This window comes from Dama dama, chromosome 18, assembly GCF_033118175.1.
Source record: "Dama dama isolate Ldn47 chromosome 18, ASM3311817v1, whole genome shotgun sequence".
In the NCBI taxonomy this organism is placed as follows: Eukaryota; Metazoa; Chordata; class Mammalia; order Artiodactyla; family Cervidae; genus Dama; species Dama dama.
In genome coordinates, this window is record NC_083698.1 from 15,421,321 (window position 1) to 15,445,622 (window position 24,302).

Sequence of the window (24,302 nt, forward strand, 5' to 3'; positions counted from 1 at the left end):
ATTTCTCCAGGAAGAGGACTAGAGTGGGTTGCCATGCCCTCCTCCAGGGGATCTTCCTGACCCAGGGATGGACTCTGTGCCTCTCACATCAACCTGCATTGGCAGATGTGTTCTTGCCCACTAGTGCCACCTGGGAAGCCTGAAAATGCTGCTGCAAGGGCCTAAATATAAACATAAAATTACTGTATTTTGTTTCACCTACTAGAAATTAACATATTAAAATTGAATAATGCTGGTATTTACTAGGTTGTTAAGAGGAAAAAAATAAATCTATAAGATGTGAGAAGCATATACAACTTACAATCATTTCAATTCTGTTTAGAATATACTAAAATCAGAATAGAGGCCTTGGGACTTCCCTGGTGGTCCAGTGGTTAAGACTCCACACTTCCATGCAGGGGATGCAGGTTCAATTTCTGGTCAGTGAACTAAGCTCCCACATGCCATGGGACACGCCCGCCCCCCCCCCCAAATATATTATCTGTTAAAAAAAAGAATAGAGGCCTCCTGGTTCTTCTTTTCTCCGCTGCAGGAATCTCTACTAGAGCATCTCTGTCAAGCCTGGCTTCGGTTAGAACCATCCCACTCACAGGAGAGAGGGCTGGGAACTCATGTTACTTGTATTACCGTGCATACTTATTCACTGGATACTTACAGAATGTGTACTGTGTGTCTGGCTGAGCGTACAATAGTGAATAAGGCTGACATGGAATCTGACCCCTGATGGAGAGAGGGCAGGCAAACAAACACTTGAGATAATTCCATATGAGAGGAGTTCTGGGAGTAGTGGCCCTGGGTCTAGTTCTACCCCCAGGCACACAGGATGAACCTTGTCCTCATCCATGCCTAACATCGCCCCTTCAGCCTCTCTTTTCCAGAATAAGCATGGTTTGCACCATCCTGGCCACACCCTTCTCAGAACGCTTTTTGAAATCTTGAACTTCTGACCTTCCTCTCATTAAGTGTTCAGCTCATGAACTGTAGCTTATATTTTGATATCACTCTGAATTCTTATCAGACCACATAACACATTATTTCTCTCTCTGCCCTCTCATTCCCAGAAGCGATAAGTATGCTTTTAAATTTTTTTTAATTAATTTTTTTGGGAGTATAGTTGGTTTACAATGTTGTGTTAGCTTCTGATGTACAGTAAATGCTTTTTTAAATTTTTATCTAAAGTTATCAGCAGAATGTCCAGCAAGGTAGGGAATTAGTGGCCCTTTCACCAGTTATTTGAGAGTCAATCAGCTACTAATTCAGCTTAGTGTGTTATTATTAACTAGTCGAACTAAATATTAGTTAATTCATTCTTGAATTTTCCAGGATTCAACACAATCTTATTAGACTCACGTTCCAGGACTTTTTGCTGTCATCCTTTTTTTTTCTTTAAATGTAAACATTTGTCTGACCCTAGCATTGCTATCTATAATAGCACTGGCTCTTTGAGTTAATGTTTTTCAATAAACATTCATTGAGAATTTACCACATTCCATCCATTTCAATAAAGTGTTTAAAAAATGAATTAACTGAGGTATACTGGTGGTTACAGAAGAATTTGTGGGTTTAAAAAAAATATGCTGGAATTCAGTTGATCTGGTCCTAGATTTTCCTCATGAATGAGTTTGCTTGCAATATGTTTTCAAATCCAAAGCACACCTATATGCTTGCTTCTGTGAACACACTCTCAGAACTCTGACCCTAGCAAGATGGCTATACTGGGGTCAAGGGTCATGAAGTGCTCACCTCTAGCTTGGCGTCCAGGTCTGCGTCCGAGGCAACAACGTGCTCATCTTCTTTTTTCCCCGTGGCTTTAATAAAGGCCTGCTTCGTTTCCCAGTACTTCTGCTGCATCTTATTTACAACTGACTTGTCTTGGGGATATCGATTGTGTAAGTCCCAGGGATAACTGCTAAAAGGCACAGGCATTCAAAGAGCCGTTTTACTCATGGCTTTCAAAAAGATTTAAGACATCAGAGCGCAAACAAATGTATCCAAACATTCACAACGTTACTAAACACAGAAGTACTGTGTTATTACACCAAAAGGTTAATCAAATCTAATTCTTACACCAAAACCTTAAAAGGTAGTGAGGAAATTAAGAAACTTTGGCAGGAAACCGAGAAACTCAACCTTGAGGACTTTGGATATTGAAAGACTGGAGAAATGGAGAAAGGGAAGCCAAGCCAGGCAAGGGGACTGCCTCAAGCACCCCAGGGAGTCAGAGATAAAGCCGAATACCAAAGTTCTCTCCAGTCTGCACTGCAGCCAGCACTGAAGTGATGGCAGAAAAGTAGAGGCAAGGGGCTGCAAAATAGCGTACCGGAAAGCTGTCACAGAGCTCCCTCACCTCGTCAAACTCATAGAATCAGAGGACACAATGGTGGTTCCCTGATGTTGGGCAGGGAGGAGGAAAGGGGAAATGACTGATCGACAGGCATAAAATTTCAGCGGCGCAAGACGAGTAAGTTCTAGAGGTCGGCTGTACAACCTCATGCCTGTAGTCCATAGCACTGTATTCTACACTTAACGTTTTGTTGAAACGGTAGATCCCATGTCAAGTGTTCTTAACTACAGACAGACAAAATTTTGAAAAAAAAATGTTTTTAATTGGTTATGGATTTTTCATACTAAAACTTCAAATTCTTAAACATAAATGGTTAAAATACAGATAGGAAGTTATTCTTCAGGTACAGCACAGTGAAGATCACATCAAAAATAGACTCAAGAATAGACTCAGAGAATGAACTAACGGCTGCTGTGTGAAGGATGAGGGGGAGGGATAGTTGGGGACTTTGGGATGGACATGTACACGTGACTGTTTTTAGAATAGATAACCAACAAGGATCTACTGTATAGCACAGGAAACTCTGCTCAATGATATGGATGGCAGGGGAGTTTGGGGGAGAAAGAATACATGTCTATGTATGGCTGAGCCCTTTCGCTGTTCACCTCAAACTATCACAACATTATTAATCGGCTATATCCCAATACAAAATAAAAAGCTTTTTAAAAGGGGGTGTAAAGAAGAAATTAGAAAAAACCCAATTGAGAATGAAGTGGAATTCTATAAAAGTGACCAGGGTACCCAAATCCTTATAGAAAGCTTGCTGTGGGGCTTCATCCTTCCTGGTTCTGTCTATACCACCTCCTGTGTGTCTAGGGTTCCCATCCAGAGGTCCACATGGGACCCCCAGGTGTCTCCCTCTGCAGACACATAACTTCTTCCATCCAATCCTGTTAGCACTCAAATGTGCCAGACTTGGGCTCTAAAACAGAAATTGCTTTATACTATTGCACCAAAATATGTATTTCAAACCTGGATGATTTATACTCTCTTGCCAGATAATATTTACAAGTTTTGATTCACACACTTGTTCTTAAAAAATCAGAGTTTCAGATGACTTCCTTAGCAATGGTTATCTTTGGAAAGAGGTGAAGGATTATGGCTTATATCTTTCTGCATTATTTCAAAGTTTGGATTGAGTCTAGATAACAAATGTATAGGCACAGTGACCACACTTAATAATACTGTATTGAACACTGAAAACAGGCTAGGAGGGGAGCATTACTCTTTATGTGCACTCATCACACACAAAAAGCTGTAGCTATAAAGGAGATGGTGTGTTAATTAGCTTAACTGCAGCAATGATTTCACCATGTATATCATAATATCATGTTGCACATCTTAAATATATATAATTATTATTTAAAATTAAGTGCAAATTAAAAGGTTTTATTATGAGCTTAAATCAGAGAAAAGGAAATGAAAATATGTATAATTTTTGTATAAAAGATAATCCTTCTATATACTATGTGCGTTAAAAGATGGGAAGAGGACTTTCCTGGTGGCCCCGTGATTGGGAATCTGCCTGCCAGTGCAAGGGACATGGGTTCGATACCTGGTCCAGAAGATTCCACATGCTACGGAGCAACTAAGTCTGTGTGCCATCACTATTGAGCCCGTGTGCTGCAACTACTGAAGCCTGCACACTCTAGCGTGCCATCACTACACACACTTCAGAGTCTGTGCTCTGCAACAAGAGAGGCCACCACAACGAAAAGACCGCGTACCGCAACAAAGAGTAGCCCCCGCTTACTGCAACTAGAGAAAGCCCACGCAAAGCAACAGACATCTAGAGCAGCTGAAAAAAAAAGATGGGAGAATATACTTCCCCAAACTGTGGCTATTTCAAGGGAAAGGCATTTTCAAGATGGGGAATAGGACGGACTTCTATTGTTTTTTATTTTTATTTTTTTTGGTCAAAGGTTATAGATTAAAAATTTTTTTCATTTTGAGGGGGGAAAAAAGGACTTTGGAGATCTAGTCAACACCCTTCACTCCTGTCATTTAACAAATGAGGAATCTCAGCTTTCAAAATGTTAAGAATCTTGTCCAGAATCACACAGGATTAAAATCCAGGCCTCTAAATCCCAGTGCAGCATGCATTTCAATGTTTTCTGCAGCCATCACATTTCAGTAGCAAGTGGTAAAGTGGCTTCGTAAGGTAAATGGGAGAAAGGCTCTGGGGAAGGGCCCACCTCCTGGGGCTCTCCCAAGTAGTTAAGTGGGGGACTTAACTACCTGCTTCTCTGCGCCTGCTGCCAAGATATGACAGCCATTAAGAGGGTCAGAGGATGAAGCCATCCTTTTGTCTTAATGAGGCAAGATGGAACAATTAAAAAAACAGTCTGACAACTCTTAGAGAGTTATCAAATGGGGACACTCAGGGAAACAAAATCCCTTAGCTGTTTATTAATTACCTTTTAAAGCTCATTACATTTTAAGACATGCAAAATTCTTTTAAAGTGTGACTTTCGATATTACTGAGGAGTTGGCCCTGACTGCTTCTCTACTGAGACAGGAGGGATTAAAAAGTATAGTCTTTATTGTAATTAATTGTACCTTTCAAAAATGAAAATAGGCACTGTATTTTTTTCATGATACAAATTAAAGGAGGTAAAGCATGACAAAGATTACCTTGCCCAGTGGATCGAGGTTTCAAAAGGATTCAGAAACACTGCTTATAGCAGACCTGAATTTATAAGCAGTTTAACATGATGCTTAGATGAGTTATAGGCATGTGAATGGCAGTGCTAATAATTGCTTTGTGAGGACCACATCTGTTTTATTCAGCATCATCTATTTCTAGCAATGACTGGCTCCTGGATGTTCATGAAGGTTGAAGTCATGACTATTAATGACTTCTGAGTTATTAATTAATGAGTCTGAGTTGTTTTTGTCATTATACAGTTACATGGTTAGTTTACAGCTGCCCTGTATAAAATTCCCTTATAACTCTAATATTAAAAGTTGTAAATAAGACAGAGATTGAAAAATGTATCAACTTATTACACCGAAAAAATGATGGTAAGAAAAGCTATCACTAGATTCCCAAGAAAAAGAGTTACATGTAAATGAATTTCTCAGAGACTATTTTTGGTTTTAGCTTCTCACATTACATTTAGTAGGGATCCTGAACTTGACTGTACTCAGCATGGGGGCTTCGTTGGTGGCTCAGAGGGTAAAGACTCCGCCTGCAATGCGGGAGACTTGGCTTGGGTCCCTGGGTTGGGAAGATCCCCTGAGAAGGGCATGGCAACCCACTCCAGTATTTTTGCCTGGAGAGTCCCCACGGACAGAGGAGGCTGGTGGGCTACCGTCCATGGGGTCGTAGAGAGTCGGACATGACTGAATGACCAAGCATAGCACAGCATAGCACATACTCAACACTGGTTGAAGGCTGATAGGTTATTTACTGCTATTGTGACTCCTGATTTTTCCATTCAGTAGACATTTACTGAGTATAGACTAAACGCTTTCCTTTTTCAGTAGCCTCCCCCAATTCAGAAGAGACAACAAATTATTTACCATTTGTGTCCTGACATGGTTCCTCCTTCTTCTTTTTTCTACTGTTGATGATTTGGGGAGAAGGGGCAGGGAAAAAGCATGAGAGGATAAGTTATATTATAACCTGAAATAAAACAAATACATTTAACAGTTACACACTATACTACTATTACATTAATTTGACACAAAACATTTTTCAATCTAAGCCATTTTAGGAGCCAAACATTACTCCACAGTAACACTGTACCCCAGCATCTAGAGTAATTTAGCTAAGTAACACTGGAAGAAATATCCCAAATGAGGTTTAAGAAGTAAATAGGCAGGTTGAGTGAAAAGGGCAGGTTGCAGAAGACTACAGAAAATGAAGCCATAACATGCAAGCAATACTCTGTACTATTGAAATATTACAGGCATTATATAGAGAAGGTATAAAGAAATGCTTAGGAATGACAAACACTAAATTCCAGATAGAAGCTACCACGGCAGTAGGGACAGGGAATATTATTTGAGAGGCATATACAGGGACTTTGTACCCACAATGTTTTCTTTGATAAGCTAGGTCGTGAGTATACTGCATCTGTACGTCTCTCTAGATTTTAAATCGCTCATAATTAATATTTCTGAAAAGTAAACCAGCACATCGCCAAAACAAAAGCAAACAAAAAGAGAAGCCAAAACAAAACACCATAAAGGTACAAAGGGAGAAAATGTGATTATTTCAGTTTTGATCAATCCAGTACTGTATTTTCATCTCATTAGTAAATACGGGAGTCACTTGATGCCTTTGCACTTCACTCCATTTGCCCTGGGCTTTCCTGGTGGCTCAGTCGGTAAAGAATCCGCCTGCAATGCAGGAGACCCAGGTTTGATCTCTCCATCAGGAAGATCCCCTGGAGAAGGAAATGGTAACCCACTCCAGTAGTCTTGCCTAGGAAACCCCATGGACAGAGGAGCTTGGTGGGCTATAGTCCATAGGGTTGTAAAGACTCACCATTTGCCCCACTTATGGGAGCTAGGCAAACCCTGGGAGGGGAAGAGCCAGCCCACCCAGCCACATGTGCCTCCCAGTTACCAGAATGAATGGAGAACTCGTTACCTAAATGAACCTGTGTCTGGCCTCTGACCAGACACAGACGGCTTGCTGGCTGCCAGAGCGAGTGCTCATTGTATGAAGGCTCTGGCTGCTCCAACAACATCAACCCCATCGTTCTCCCTCTGCCTCAGAACCGATCCTGGCAACCAGGATCCCTAAAATGATTTGAGTTTCTAAGGAATTTCTTAAATGTTTCAAGGGAAATGCAATCGAGGTTCTGATATCCCAGGCTTCAGGTATGGGGACAGGAGAGAGAAAGGATGACATTTTCTTAGCGTGTCGGATGCCTCTGAGATGACAGCATCCCACGATCAGCATCTCTCTTCCTCCTGGAGAGCACCCAGGTTTTTGGACAAGTTGCTTTGGGAATGACACTCACGATGAGTAAAGGCTTGCCTTCTATTTAATAAATCATGGAGAGGTCACAAGCTTCCATTCCTCTCACCACCCACACAGCTTCACAGCAAGTACACATTTATTTTATGTAGCTCAAGGCTTCCAACAAAATTTCTCAAAAAAAGATATTATCCAAGGAAACAAATGATATTCTTTGCTTGGGTTCGATATCACCATGAACTATTAGGATAGTTGATACTTTTTAATTAACTTTGTATTACGATGAAAGCCATTTAACAAATTTGTCCTTGGAACAATCTTAAGTAAACAGTACAGCAGTGTTACCCATCTGTGCACTGTTGTACATTCTGGAGCTCCAGAATGTTTTCATCTTGCACGACTGAAACTCTACCCGCATTGAACAACTCCCCATTTCTGCCTCCCCCCAGACCCTGACAATTATCACTCTACTATATAGTTCGACTCTCTTAGGTACTTCATATAAGTGGAACACTAAAGTATTTGTCTTTTTGTGACTGGCTTCTTTCACTTTGGCTTCCCAGGTGGCGCTGGTGGTAAAGAACCCACCTGCCAATGCAGGAGATGTAAAAGTCGTGGGTTTGATCCCTGGGCCAGAACGGTCCCCTGAAGGAGGATATGGCAACCCACTTAGCATAACATCCTCAAGGTTCATCCATATTGTAGGACAGGATAGCTTTTCCTTCCTTTTTAATGCTAAATAATACTCCATTGTGTATATATAGCACATTTTTTTAATCCATTCATCCACTGATGGACATCTAGATTGTTTCCAAATCTCTGCTATTGTGAATGATCAGTGTGCAAATATCTCTTCAAGATCCTGTTTTTATCTTTTTTAGACATACACCAGGAAGTGGGATTGCTGGATCACATAGCAGTAGTTCTATTTTTGATTTTTTGAGGAATCTCTGTACTTTTTTCCATAGCAAGTGCATATTTTACAGTCCTACCAACAGGGCTTCAATTATTCTAATTTCTCTGCATCCTCACCAATACTCATTATTTTGTTTGTTGTTTTTTTGATAGCAACCATCTTAATGGGTGTGAGGGGGTATCTCATTGTGGTTTTGACTTGCATTTCCCTGACCATGTGCACATTGAGCACTGTTTCATGTGCTTACTGGCAATTTACATGTCTTCTTTGGAGAAATGTCTATTCAAGTCCTTTACCTATTTTTTTTTTTTATAATCGAGTAAGTTATTTTGTCATTGCATTGTAGGAGTTCTTTATATATCCTGGATATTAACCCCTTATCTAATATATGGTTTGCAAATATCTTTTTCCATTTGGTAGGTTGCCTTTTCACTGTTGTTTTCCTTTGCTGCAACTTTTGAGTATTAAAATATTTACCAATATGAGTTCTTTATAGTATAATGGGCTTTCCTGGTGGGTCAGACAGTAAAGAATCTGCCTGCAATGTAGCAGACCTGGGTTCAAACCCTGGTTGGGAAGATCCCCTGGAGAGGGGGAAAATCACTAAGCAACCTGCCTCTTCTACCTGAACTTTCAGGCTACTCCCAGATTAAGCTGCCAAACAGCAGTGTTCCTCCAGGTACTGTTTACGGGTCATGCTGGAATCTTCCGGGGTGATGACATGCAGATTCCTGGGTGCCATCTCTTACCTAATGAATCAGAATTTCTGGAAATGGCTTTGGGAATCTGCATTTGTAACAGGCTTTGCAGGTGACTTTTAGGCACATTAAAGTCTGAGAACCACAGCTAAAGGATACACAGGAAAAATTCTCTCTGGAAATGGATCACTCCTAAATAAATTTCTATATTATATATGGCACTAGAACAAAGGAGAGAAAGGCATGGCAACCCACTCCAGTGTTCTTGTCTGGAGTATCCCATGGACAGAGGAGCCTGGTGGGCTACCGTCAATGGAATCACAAAGAGTCGGACACAATTGAGGCAATCTAGCACGCAAAACAAAGGAATCGTGGGTAGCAAAATTAGGTTAGCCTGTACAGGGCAGATCTCAATGTCTCATGAGTAGCAGCTGCTGCCAGAACTTGCATCTCTTTTAATGTATGTTTCAGTCCCATTTACCGGGGAAAATTAATAAACATTTAAAGACTTCCTGACAAAATCCATTTCATCTGACCTATTACCTTCTAAATCCATCCACAGTGTCAAAATCATTACTTTAAAAAATTATTATAGTTCTCATCTATTCATTCACTTCATATCAACAGTTTGATTTATCAAACATGCATTGACTATCTAATATGTGTCAGACACCATTTTTGGCCTCAAGGGACCTATAGTCTAGGTCAGTTCTGTCCAACAGAAATATACTATGAGCTACATTTGTTTGTTTATTTTAGACTTTTTGTGACATCATGACTGTAGCTCATCAGGCTCCTCTGTCCATGGGATTTCCCAGGCATGGATACTGGAGTGGATTGCCATTTCCTTTTCCAGGGGATCTTCCTGATCCAGGGATCTAACCCATCTCCTGAACTGGCAGGTGGATTTTTTATTGCTGAGCACCAGGGAAGATCTTTATGAGCTACATAAATCATTTTAAATGACCTAACAGTCACATTAAAAAAATAAAAAGAATAAACCCATACATACACAGTCAATTAATTCATGACAAAGGAGACAAGGATATACGAGGAGGAAAGAACAGTCTCTTCAAAAAGTTGTGTTGGGAAAAGTGGAGAGCTATATGCAGAAGAATAAAACTGGACTACTATCTCACATTATGTGCAAAAATAAATTAAAAATGGATCAAAGACTTAAATGTAAGACCTGAAACCATAAAACTAGAAGAAAACATAGGCAGTAATCTCCTTAATGTAGGTCTTGGCAATAACTTTTTGAATCTGACACCAAAAGCAAAAGCAGCAAAAGGAAAAATAAATAATGGCGACATCATCTTACTCAAAAGCTAATGTAAGGCAACCTACTGAATGGGAGAAAATATTTGCAAATCATATATCTGATATGGGATAATATCCAAAATATATAAAGAACTCATACAACTCAGCAAAAACAAACAATCTGATCCGAAGATGAGGAGAAGATCTGAATAGACATTTTCCCCAAGAAGACATACAGACGGCCAGCAGGTACACGGAAATATGCTAAATCATCAGGGAAATACAAATCAAAACCACAATGAGGTATCACCTCAAACCTGTCAGAACGGCTATTATCAAAAAGGCAAGAGATAGCAAGTGTTGGCAAGGATGTGGAGAAGAGAACCTTTGTGCACTGTTGGTGGGAATGTAAACTGGCATAGCCCCTAAAGAAAACAGTATGGTGGTTCCTTAAAAAATTAAAAATACAACTACCCTATGATCTAGCAGCTCTACTTCTGATTATTTATCTGAAACGAAAACACTAACTCAAAAAGATATATGCACCCCCATGTTCATCGCAGCCTTATTCATGATAACCAAGATACAGAAACAGCCTAAATTTCCAGTGTCCACTGATGCCTGAACGGATAAATTGTAACCTGTGTGTGTATACACATTCATATACATACAAACACGTATACATAAAAAATGGGATATTCCTGCTGCTGCTTGCTGCCGTTTAATTGCTAAGTCACGTCCGACTCTTTGTGACCCCATGGACTGTAGCCCACCAGGCTCCTCTGTCCACGGAATTCTTCAGGCAAGGATACTGGAGTGGGTCCTTTTCTAGGGGATCTTCCTGACCCAGGGATTGAACCCACATCTGCCTGGCAGGTAGATTCTTTACTACTGAGCCCTCTGGGAAGCCCTAATGGGATACTATTCAGACATAAAAAAGACTGAAACCTTGCCATTTGCAACAACATAAATGTACTTTGAGGGCATTATGCTCAGTGAAATACATCAGATAAAGAAAGACAAATACATTCTAATCTCACTTATATGTGGAATCAAAAACAAACAAAAAACAAGCTCATATCAGATTGGTGGTTGCCAGAGGTGGGTGGTAAGTGGTTGGAGAAAGGGGTGAAGGGAGTCAAAGGTTAAAAAAAAAAAGGGCAAGTATAGACACCTCACCATAGAAGGTATACAAATGGGAATAAAATCTTATACAAAGACACTGATATAAGGAATTATGAGAAAATAAATGCATTGTACATTAGGGAAAAGCAAATAGAACCAGCTATGAGATATCCTACACATCTTTTAGAATGGTTACATTCTAAACAAACACACAAAGTTGAAAATACCAATCCTAGCAAAGACTAACAGGAAAAGTCATTCATTAAAAAAAAAAGTTAAAAGAAATGGTAAAAAAGTTTAAATATATTTTACTTCATGCAATATATCTTAAAACATTATTTCAACATGCAATCAATTTAAAAATTGCAAACTGTATATTTGCACTCATGATTTTCTATCAAGTCTGAAATCTTGTGTGCACTTTACATTGAAACTAGTGACATTAAATGCTCAAACGATACACGTGATTATTGGCTATAGTAGTAGACAAAGCAGGCTGAGCAGGAAAGACTGATGAATACAAACATAATTTCCAGATCCAGGAGACTCCTGACATTTGCAAGAGACACCTAAAGAAATCTTCATGTATCCTCAAATTTGTAAATTCTGCTGTAAAAATATCACTTGCCCTATAAAATAAAGTCTAAGAATAGCTAATACTTCAATTCATGATTCTGCACAGGAAGCTATTTCTCCACTTCTGCCACAAGGCACTTATGAAAGAAACCCCAAATAAATGGTTGTTAATAGCACAGAGACTTCCTCAAGTTCTACTTGTGGTCACCTTACCTTGGGAGATGGGCAACGAAGAGCAAGTATCAAGTTACTTCTGGACTCTGAGTCCCGTGATAAGAAAAATAAAAGCACCAATATTGTTCAATTCAGCAGCACCTGACCCCATGGATGTTTGTGCCTCACTAAACTCTGTCTCCCCGAGGACAAAGCAGATGAACCAATAATAAGCAGGGACTCTTACTCTAAGAAGCAGGGACCCATGAATTAACAGATCAATGAAAAGTGAGTTCCTAGTTCTGATGCAGCAACCCTGAGGGTGGAGGGATGAGTGAGTGAAGAGCAGGTTCTGTGTCTCAGACAAGTAATAAAGGGGAAAGACGTGGCCCTGCTCAGAGGTAGCACAGCCGCTGAGGCCAGCAGCGACACTGAGGCTGACAGCAAGACCACCAACCTAAGGTTCTGAAGACTCTCCCGGGCTGCACTCTGACGGGGTTGTGATGTCTCCAGCTCAGGCTCCAGTGTGCTCAGTCGCTCAGCTGTGTCTGACTCTTTGCAACCCCGAGGACTGTAGCCCACCAGGCTCCTCTGTTCATGCGATTTCCAAAGCAAGAAGACTGGAGTGGGTTGCCATTTCCTGAGGCTCTAAGGCCAGGCATTCAAAACAGGAAGTGTCCTCAAATATACCCATGTGGCTGAGAGACCATCTTGCCACGAGGGGAAAACTGGACGAACAGGGAGGAGGGATATTTTGTTCACATTTTCTACAGGGGTTCTGTGCAATCATTATGCTCATTCTCATCTCTGCTTTTCTTACATGCTTGGTGAGTTGATTCTTCAATTTTATCTACCCATGTGGACAGACCACAGCTGTCCCACTTGTTTCTATTTTCTATAGCTACTGAAAAGCCGTTCTGAACACACAGGTTGGCCAACACATATGCAAAAGTTTCTTCTGAATAACTCTTAAGCTTCATAGAACACTAAAGCAAGCCTAGTTTAAGCAAAGTTTGATGCACTGCTCCAAAAGGAGTCAATTTTAGCTGCCTCAAATCCTGATACTGAATTCTCCTCCTTGGAAATGTAACATGCGTTAAGTATTTTCATTCCATACAGGCTGCCTTCAGCTGCACTGAACATTTATTCTGGCCCACAACCCTTTTCTAGGAGCTTAGGGAGTTTGCTGATGGCACTTCTGATTATATTTGAATTATGCAAAGAGTCTAAAATTCTTGAGCCAACCCTTACTCAGAGTAAAGGTAAAGATGAGTAGTTGTATGTCACCAAACCAATACTCTCAACCCACAAAAACAGTAAGCTTCCTTTTGCCTCATGTTTCCTAACTGTGTCCTATTTCTTGCGCAGGTTTCATGTCTCAGATTAATTCCTTGTCCGACTTAAGCAATAGGTTTTTCTCCTCCCTTAGTGAGCAGGTTTTCTATTAGCTGGAGTCCTAGCTGAAGCTGAGTCCAGTATCCCCTTCTCCTTAATCTGCACTGAGCATACGGCGGATTCTCTTGAATTGCAGATCGGAACCACTGCCAAATTTGTCATTTGTCTAATTTATTCAAAGTCTCTATTTTCTAACTGAAAACTGTCACCATCTTACAGCGCTTCATTCTGTTGTGCACACCAGCATTTAAACACACTTTGCAAGAGAACAGAACAGTCTTACAGTATATGTAGGTGCAGGGGGGTATGTCTGAATCATCCCATAGTAAGATCATTCATTCCCAAACACCAGCTTCATGGCACTACATGTCACCAAATCTCAGATGCAGATCTGTTCACACTGCAACATTCCTGAAGCTGGGATGTGTCCTACAATCGATACCTTGTCAACTGTTTGGTAGTCATTTTTCTTCTTCATGCAACATAAGATGGTGAAAGAGCTCATGAGCAATGAGTTCATATATCTGATGAAATACAGAATAATTCTTTAAAATTAAACCTCTATAAAATTACCCATCACTACCTGCCACAGGCTTTCGGGGCTACTTGTGTGTGTAAGTGAAGAGGAGAATCTTCACTTAGTCAGGGAGTGCCAAGCGCTTCCTGTGATGCGGAGTAAGTGTCACAGCAGGGGGAGGTGCCCAGGGTTAGAAGAAAAGAGAGGTCAGGGCACTGGGCTGACTTCCTACATGGCCCCTGGGCTGGGGTTCCAAGAATCAGTAGTTGCTGGCCAGGAGACGTGTGGGTACGTGTGCTCGGTTGCCCAGTTATGTCCCATTCTTTGCGGCCCCATGGACTGTAGCCCGCCAGGCTCCTCTGCCCATGGGCTATCCCAGACAAGAATACAGACTGGCATGGGACGCCACATTTCCTTACTCCAGGGGGTCTCTCTGACCCAGAGATCGAACCCTCATCTCTTGCCTCTCCTGTACGGGCAGGAGGGTTCTTTACCACTAGTGCCACTGAGGCAGCCTGCGGGTATGCTGGGAGGGTATTATTGCAGACAGCGGGAAAGCAAAGAGCAAACTGCTTCTGCAGTAGAACTGCATGGGGGTGTGTGTGTGTGCATGTGCACGCGCGCGCACACTCAACCAACCATAAGCAGTTGTGCACTCCTGCAACGTTTAAGAACAAGAGCTGTGGCCGGGGACACACAGAGACACATGGGGACCAATCTCTGAAAGCACCTTTCGTCACTCTCCAGCATTTAGATACAGTTTGTAGCTCCTGGAGGGCAGACGTGTGACGCGGTTTATTTCACATGTAGAGATTACCTTCTGTGTCCTGTCTTTGCTAGAGAGTTCCTAACCGACTTTTCATAACAAATTTGGACACCTCTAGCAGGTCTCCTGGATTTAACTTCCCATTGCAGGGTACTAATTTATATAATTTTCTCCTCATTCCACCTTTCTGTTTTTTTCAGAGAACAATTTCATCTAGAACTACTACCAGTTTTCAATAGTTGGTTTTATTTCTCTGACATACAACCACAGAACTAATATAAATTATATAATTTAGAATCTAAAGGTCGTTAAGAAACAACAGAACAAAGCCCCTTCCTTTTAAACTGGGGACCTGTGATCCAGAGAGGACAAAGCAAATTGGCTCCAGCACCAGGACTCAGATACAGGCTTCTGATGAATTGCCAAATGGACAGAAGAAATACACATTTGTCAGAGGTGCTAGGTACCATGTTAAAAAATAATGTTCCTCCTTCTTATTTTGCTCAATATATTTTTCATCTTTCCCCCCAAAAGTTTATCTCTAGTCACTTTCTCTTGGGCTTCTTTGGTGGCTCAGATGGTAAAGGATCCCCCTGCACTGTAGGAGACCTGGGTTTGATCCCTGGGTTGGAAAAATGCCCTGGAGAAGGAAATGGCTACAACCTCCAGTATTCTTGCCTGGAAAATTTCATGGACAGAGGAGCCTGGTGAGTTACAGTCCATGGGGCTGCAAAGAGTTGGACACTACTGAGGAACTAACACTTTCACCCTTTTCTCACATCTAGAAAGATTCTTATAATTCCCCACATACAGAAGGAAAAGTGTTTTAAGTATAAATGTTTAAATAGTTTCAGTAGAAACGGGGAGGAAAAACTAAAGCAATTCCTCCAGACGTAACTAACTGCATTTATTATTATTATTTCAATATTGATTCATCAAAATGTGTTCACACATAGTTGAGAAAAAGGGTTCCCTGTGGAGGGTGGGAAGTTGAATCATCTTCTATCCCTTCAAAAGCCAAACATTAGTTAAAGTAATGTGATTCTGATTAGTTTTTATGGGTGTTTCTCCTATGTCTCAGATATCACCCAGTTTTCCTTTTCAGATTTTGATAAGGTTATGACTACTTGAGCTTTCCACAGAATTTTAAATGGGTTCTGTTTTCAGTTGAGTTTGAGTCTCCTGCAAATGATTTTTGACATTTCATAAATTCACAAGCAAATGTGAAACACCATCATGATTTAATTTTATGAGTCATGCTTTAATTTTGTGAGTCAGCAAATCTTATGGGAGGAAAGCAGAATTCTAACCGTATTCAAGGCAGCTAAAAGATGGATGACTTTTCATTTAAACCCTACATGTGCAAGTCTCTATTAAAATTTGCATTTTTGTTAATGAATTGTGGCTTAGGATATTTTTAAACGATCATTCACGTTTCAAACCAGTTCAAGTATTATATCCAGGCATTAACTAAGCTTAATAACTCCCTAACTCTATTAAAATCACATCCTGAAGTAAATATTTCCAATGCCAATATAACTTGTCTCCCAATATTCTGCTTAGTATAAAATAAAAGCCTGTAAGCCCATGATCATGATACAAGCTTATCCCTCTTCCACTTGTGTGCCAAATCATTTCAGTTGTGTCTGACTCTTTTACAACCCTGTGCAATCACCAGGCTCCTCTGCATGGGATTCTCCAAGAATACTGGAGTGGGTTGCTGTTTCCTACCCTAGGGCATCCTCCCGACCCAGGATCAAACCCTGATCTTTTATGTTTCCTGCTTTGGCAGGTGGGTTCTGTACCACTGGTGCCACCTGGGAAGTCAAACTGAAGCATGGCTTGCTCATCTTACACTTGGCTTAACTGTAAAATAGATGAAGCTAGCTGACATCTAGGTTGCCCTTAGTCACAAAACCATAAAGCTGATTTTAATTATTTTCAGAGGATGAGCTTCCCTCGTAGCTCAGCTGGTAAAGAATCCACCTGCAATGCAGGAGACCCAATTTCAATTCCTGGAATGGGAACATCTGCTGGAGAAGGGATAGGCTGCCCACTCCAGTATTCTTGGGCTTCCCTGTGGCTCAGCTGGTAAAGAATCTGCCTGCAACACAGGAGATCTGGGTTCAATCCCTGGGTTGGGAAGATCCCCTGGAGAAGGAAAAGGCTGCCCACTCCAGTGTTCTGGCCTGGAGAATTCAGGACTATACAGTCCATGGGGTAGCAAAAGGTCGGACACGACTGAGCGACTTTCACTTAAGAGAAAGCTTAGAGATAATGAACACAACATGTTCCTTTTTAAAGATGAGGAAATTGGGTTTCTGGAAATAGAGACTTCTTGGAGGTCAGGTTAAAGATCAAGTTTTCATGGAGGAATTCTGGGTCCAAAACACTAGTCAGCCAGTTAGCAACCTCATGTTTTCCTGAGTCTCTTCCTCTCTTCTAAGAGATGTCTCTCAAAGGAATATATCAAATACAGCATCTCATACTTAAAGAAACTTAAAAAAGCTAATGTATTTTCTAAAAGGCTTTCATCTTTAATATTAATTTTAGTTAAAAATAATACGGCCCCATGAAAGAAACTAAAAACAAAATAACCCCCAAACTCAAGTTGCTCAGAAGGGGCATGATCTAGGTCTTGCTATTTTTTCTCTTGCTTACAACCCTGCTTGTTTAGGAGAATCAAAGGTGAATTTTGTGCTGTGACAAAAATCATGATGGCAATAACAAGGCTGGCCCTGAAAAAAACCTGAAGGGAATCTACAAGAACAAATAATATGAAATGGAGTAGAAGACTGGAAACAGAAAAAGAACAAATAGTGTATCTTTGCTAAAGGAAGGATTTTTTTTAAAGACCTTGCTGTATAAATTATATACTCACCTTTGACTTTATTTAGTTTGGTATATGCAACTTTCAAATGCAATTTAGCAAATGGATTTTAATCTCTGGTATTTATAGTGCCTTTTCTGTAAAAGCTTAACCTCACAAGGCGAACAATGAAGGAACACACTACTCAAAGGTTCCAATCAACTTCTGCCAAGAAATACTAGACTCTATGGGACTTCCCTGGTGGTCCAGTGACTAAGACTCTATGCTCCCAATGCAGGGGACCTGGATTCAATCCCTGGTCAGAGAACTAGATCCACATGCTGCAACCAAGAGTTTGCATGCCACAACTAAAGAACTCAAGAGCTGCAACTAAGACCCAGTGCAGCCAAATATATAAATTAAAAAAAAAAAAAAAAAGAAATACTAGACCCTTAACTGCCAGCACACAGCATCATTAAATGATGGGAATACATATTTTCTTTAAATTTTAACACTGCATTTTATAACTGGCATACAATTTTTTGAAAAATTAATCTTAGATAAACTAATTTTCTCATCCAAGACTGTGTTATCCAACACATCAGCCACTAGCCAAACATGGTTATTGAGCAGCTTGGAAATACGGCTAGTTTGAATACAGATATGCTTTCAAGTAAAACACACAGTATATTTTGAAGACTTAGTAATCCCAAAAGTAAAGTGTCCAATAAGAAATTTATATTTCATACTTATTTATATTTTATGTTGCTAAAATTATATGTATTTTATATTGATTTATGTATGTATACTTAAAATTTATATAGTTATGTTGCTATATTATATATAAATATATTTGTTATGTTACAAATTACATTTATATTTATTTATATTTTATATATGTATTTTTATATTTTATGTTGAAATAATATTTTGGATGCATTAAATAAATATATTATCTAATTTTCTCTGCTTCTTTTTAATTGTTTCAATGTGCCCACTAGAATGTTTTAAATTACAAATGTGGCTGCCCTTACATTTTTATTACATAGCTTTGGTCTAAGGCATTAAGCAAAGCAGTAAAGAGCCAAAAATTAATTTTCAGGTCACCAATATTCTATACAGATATAGATATTTTTATAGAGTTTTCTCCCCAGAATCTCTCTGACAATTACACTGTCATATACATCATTATAAAAATAAAATCTCACTTATATATGTATATGTACATAAACTATATACATGTGTGTCTGTGTATATATGTATACATAGTCTTTTTAAATGACCTACAATATGGTGTTTTAAAATGACCTACAATCTGCATTTTCACAATAAATTGCTTTAAAAAGATCAAACTCTATATGTAAAATACTCTCTCTTTAAAATCAGATTTATAAAAATGATTTAGTGAAGTGGATGAACTACCATTAGATCATCAAAAGTGAGAAGATAAATCAATCACTCTCTCACTATACACACACACAAAAGCACACATATAAACACCTACATATATAAAATGCATGCATATATTTATAAATGAAATATACATAATTCATATACAAATATGAATGGTTAATAATATTATAAGTGTGAAGGAAGACAAAAATATGAATGCAGTGATGACACCTCTATCAAATTATACATAAGCACAATGTCAACAATCAGAACAATCTGCAAGACACTAGCATTTATAAAGCTCTTGTTCTTTAAGGTTACATTCACAATTTAAAGCTTCTTACAGAAATGATCAAGTAATTTCTTAGGCCTCCACAGGTCACTCAGAGGTAGCAGAGGACTTACAGATCATTCAGTCCTATCTTCTCCTTTCAGAGATGAGCTAACAGAGACCCAGAACAGAAGAAAACGTCCGAAGGCATAGAGTAAGCCTTTTTCATTAGTTTTAAATTACTGAAACACACAGACACCAGTATGTTGTTTATAAAATGTCTACGCTGTGCACAGGTCCTGTGAATAACCAGCATGAACTCCTTTCTTTGGAAACGGCACAGATTCAAGGACTTTCTTTGGTGAAGTAGTGGTCCCTGAATCATGTTGGAGTTTGGGCTAGCTTAAGGGCAAAGCGGCACTAGTGGTAAAGAACCACCTGCCAATGCAGGAGACATAAGAGATGTGGGTTTGATCCCTGGGTCAGGAAGATCCCCTGGAGAAGGAAATGGCACCCCACTCCAGTACTCTTGCCCGGAAAATCCCATGGACAGAGGAGCCTGGTAGGCTACAGTCCATGGGGTGGCGAAGAGTCAGACACGACTGAGCAACTTCACTTTCACTTTTCACTTTGATGCACTGGAGAAGGAAATGGCAATCCACTCCAGTGTTCTTGCCTGGAGAATCCCAGGGACGGGGGAGCCTGGTGGGCTGCCGTCTATGGGGTCGCACAGAGTCGGACATGATTGAGGCGACTTAGCAGCAGCAGCAGCAAAAGCAAGGGACCGGGGGGCACTAGTGGTAAAGAACCACCTGCCAATGCAGGAGACATGAGATGTGGGTTTGATCCCTGGGTCAGGACGATCCTCTGGAGAAGGCAATGGTAATCCACTCCAGTACTCCTGCCTGGAAAATCCCATGGACAGAGGAGCTTGGTGGGCTACAATCCACGGGGTCCCACAGAGTCAGACACGGCTGAAGCAACTTAGCATGCACACACAAGAGCAGGGGATGAAGGCAGCCTAGGAAGGGGAGGGAGATGCAAGAGGAAGACCTTCAACTAAAAGTCAACAGTAAAGGGAAGCAGAGGGAGAGAGCTCTGTGTTTTCATGTACCTTGATTAGCAGAGCCACCCTTGCCTAAACTGGATCATCTGGTTGGTGTTATCCAAGAACTAATAAAAGATCTCTTTTCCAGGTTCTTGCTACTTTCTTAGGGAAGAGGTTGACTGAAATAAGTAACAGCAGTAGAACTGCTTTACTAATATGAGTTATTAATCATTATTAATAACAAATCAGGCACAAGACCAGTTTTTCTGGTGGGAATCAGGGAAGACAGGACCACTGGGCATACACCTTGTAAGGCAGGAAGAACAAGCAGAAGAACCACCAGGAAGTATCCCAAAGGCGCAGGGCTTCAGGTCAGGCGTGCAGACAAGAGAGAAGCAGGAAGCAGAAAGCGGGCAGTGTTTTGGCACCGGTGCAAGTTTACCTACTTCACGATGACGCTCGTGCTGCCTACGGCAACGCTGAGGAAAAGGCATGAGATCCAAGGCCACTCAGCTCCTGGCCTCCAGGGAGCAGGAGGCAGGAGGAAACGCCCCAGGAGGACGATGCCCAGGCTCCCTCCTCATGCTCTATGGGGAGTCATGGCCCTGGGCATTGCCCTGGGCCCTTTCTCTCCCAGCTTCCTCTCATCACCACTACTCATTTTTGGGGGACATCCAGCGCCATGAGTATGCCCACTGCTGTTCCTTCCTCTTCACAAGGACCGGCCTCACCCTCTTGGCCCTTCCCACCTTATTCCATCCATTATTCCTTCTCTTTCAAGTCAATCAACCTCCCTTTCTGCCTTCAACCCATATTCTTCAACCTCTTTCTTTCTCCAGTCAGCACCCTCTTCCTTCTCTTCACAGAGGGAGTTCTTCTAAGCCCACACAGCATGCTTCCTTTCTCCACCACACCAGAGAAAGGTTTTCACTGTGAGCCCAACCAAGGTCCTTCCCTCACTCGGCCTTTGCCTAGGCTCCCCTTCCTCTACTGCTCAGTAAACACTCTCTACACTTTTGCAACTTTTCAGTTTCCTTTGTTGGCTCCTTTCCCTCTATGTGTGCACCTCTTGAATATCAACGACCTGCAAGGTTCCAGGACTTCCCAGGTGGTTCAGTGGGAAAGAATCTGCCTGCCAATGCAGAAGACCCGGGTTCGATCCCTGGGTCGGGAAGATCCCCTAGAGGATGGAATGGCAACCCACTCCAGCATTCTTGCCTGGAGAATCCCACGGGCAGAGGAGCCTGGTGGGGCTACAGCGCATGGGGTCGTAAAGAGTCGGACAAGACTGACTAAATAACAAAAAGGTTCCAACCTTGGCTGTCTTCTATTACACTCTACTTGCTCTCTCTAGCTGATTTAACTCTCTTCTGGGGCTTCGATCAACAGCTGTATGACTTCTAAAATTAAACCCCTCTCCAGAGGCTACAGTGGGAGGATCAAAATGTAGATCTGGCACTCTGGGGTGTGTGTGTGTGTGTGTGTGTGTGTGTGTACATGTGCTCAGTCATGTCTGACTCTTTATGAATGTGGATCTGGCGCTCTGGGGTGTGTGTGTGTGTGTGTGTGTGTGTGTGTGTGTGTGTGTGTGTGTGTGTGTGTGTACGTGCTCAGTCATGTATGACTCTTTATAAATGTGGATCTGGTGCTCTGGCATGTGTGTGTGGGTTGTGTGTGTGTGTGTATGTGCTCAGCGGTATACGACTCTCTGCGACCCCATGGACTGCAGCCCCGCCAGGCTCCTCTGTCCATGGGATTCCGCAGGCAAGAATACTGGAGTGGGTTGCCCTTCTCTTCTCCAGGGGATCTTCCCGACCCAGGGATCGATCCCGTGTCTCCTGCATTGCAGGTTGATTCTTTACAATCTGAGCTGCAAGGGGAGCCCCCTGGTGCTCTGGAGAGGGGTTTTAAATCGCCAACTCCCTCTGGTCATCTTCACGGTCATCCAATAGGCACTTCAAATTCAGCACTTCTAAAACTAAAATTCTCTCTCCATCTCCACCCCCTCAATTTTTTCTCCTTCCTGTGGTCCCAGTGCTAATTACCAGCAGGAAACCTACTGAGTGGCCCAAGTTGGAAACTTGACTTCTCATCTTTTGTAGCCAGTCTCCCAGTCCTCTTCATCCTACCTCCTAAAAAGCTGCTAAACACATCTCCTCCTTTTAAATTCACAGTCAGGGCTTAGTCTAGGCCTTCAGAGGCAAAACCATCCTTGTATCTACCCATTCTAATCTTTTACACCATTGTCTGAACTCTTTGTAAAACATGCAAATCCTGCTAATGCAGGAGACATGGGTTCAATCCCTGTGTTGGGAAGATACCCTGGAGGAGGAAATGGCAACCACTCCAGTATTCTTGCCTGGGAAATCCCATGGACAGAGGAGCCTGGTGGGCTATAGTCCACGGGGTTGCAAAGAAGTGGACACGACTCAATGACTAAACAACAACTTAATCTTACCTCAAGACTCTCCTCAAATATCACCTCCTCAGTGAAGTCTTCCCCAAACCAACACCTGTGCTCCTTCTCCCCAGGGGCCTCCCACTCCTGCCCTCCCCACTAGAGAATTAACTGCCCCACACCAATGCTGGTGGTACCCTGCAGTCCCATTATTCTCCTGCAATGAGCTGATTACATCTGCATCCCCCCCCCCAAAACACACACACACACACACACACATACTAGCCCTTCCCAGGTGGCTCAATAGTTAAAAAATCCAATGCAGGAGATGCAGGTTTGATCCTTGGGTCGGGAATATCCTCTAGAGGAGGAGATGGCAACCCACTCTAGTATTCCTGCCAGGAAAACCCCAAGGACACAGAAGCCGGGCAGGTCCACGAGGTCACAAAGAGTCTGACACGACAGAGCGCGCATGCGTGCCCCTGCACTGGCCTGGAAGTCCTTTGAGGAGAGGAGTCCTAACTGGTTCATCTTTGCCTCCTTACACCAAGCACAGAATCTGAAACACAGCAGGCCTTCAGCAAACATGTGCTGGATAAAGGGCAATAACTACGTGCTGCCCTCTACACGTGTGAAGCCCTGAGCAGAGTCCCGCCCATATCAGAAGGGCATATGGCCCATTTTGCAAGTGAGAAACAAAGGTGAAATCATTTGCCCAAAGTCAACAACTAGTAAATGAAAGGCTGCTTTTGACTTTCAAAATCCTGTTTTTAAGCACTCCACTCTACTCCTGGACCAAAGGGTTGGATAATGGGCTTGTTGTCAGTTCGTTGTTCAGTCGCTGAGTTATGTCTCTTTTGTGACCTCATAGACTGTAGCCCACCAGGCTCCTCTGTCCATGGGATTTCCCAGGCAAGAACACTGGAGTTTGTTGCCATTTCCTTCTCCAGGGCATCTTCCCAACCCAGAGCTCTAACCCTGGTCTCTTGAGTGTCCTGCATTGGCAGGCAGATTCCTTACCACTGAGCCACCAGGGAAGCTCAGATAATGGGCTCGGCTTCTGTACAGAAACAATCTCTCCTATCACAGGCTCAGGTGCTGTTACTCCCAAACCGGTAGCTTCCATCATGCTTATACACAACAAAACCTTGCTGAAGACTCCTGGCGGCTCTCAGGGTTCTTACCAAGAAGAACAGGGCGTGCCATTTATCACAAGTAGCTCCTTGGTCCCTGGTCTAGGATGTACTATCGCAGAAACATGCAGAGAAGGCTGAATTTCCCCTAAGTACCATTAGGTTTTCATGCCCTATTCTGGGAACAGAGCAGTGGGTGTGAGAGATCATGATGCTGGTGAGCAATGGGATGGATTTTAATGTGTGGTCTGGGAAAGCAGCTGCAATACTTTATAATCACTTCTTGCACAAATACTCTCACCACAGAATGAGAAGGACCTACCACTCAAGTCTAGACTCTCAGGGTTAGCAATATACCATTATCTACACACTCATGGGTCATCACTGAATACAGATACCTCACGTATCCAACTTCATGGTAATTCATTGCATTGTCTTTTTCAGGCGTCCTCGTTCAATTCTATGTACTTTCTGTAAAATGTCTTCTAAAAATGACCCCTTTACTTTCCTCTAATTCTAATAGCTTTCTAACATCAGTCCCTTATTTTCTACTAATATTTCCACCAGC

The 24,302-nt window shown here is 41.7% G+C and overlaps 1 protein-coding gene across 12 annotated transcripts in view; it reads right to left on the bottom strand.

Annotated features, from left to right (window-relative positions):
* The window catches only part of ICA1 (islet cell autoantigen 1), a 159,662-nt gene that overhangs the window by 130,150 nt on the left and 5,210 nt on the right, over positions 1-24,302 (bottom strand). For 4 of the 12 annotated variants that reach the window (XM_061164972.1, XM_061164977.1, XM_061164966.1 and 1 more), the window contains exons 2-3: positions 5,870-5,907; positions 1,744-1,909 (exon numbers count right to left, since the gene is read on the bottom strand). In XM_061164972.1, coding sequence (XP_061020955.1) covers positions 1,744-1,909; positions 5,870-5,886 — 183 coding nt within the window. In that variant the 5' untranslated portion in view covers positions 5,887-5,907. Of the gene's footprint in view, positions 1-1,743; positions 1,910-5,869; positions 5,973-24,302 lie in introns of those variants that run through there. The other 8 variants (XM_061164971.1, XM_061164967.1, XM_061164976.1 and 5 more) reach the window with 5 other exon arrangements.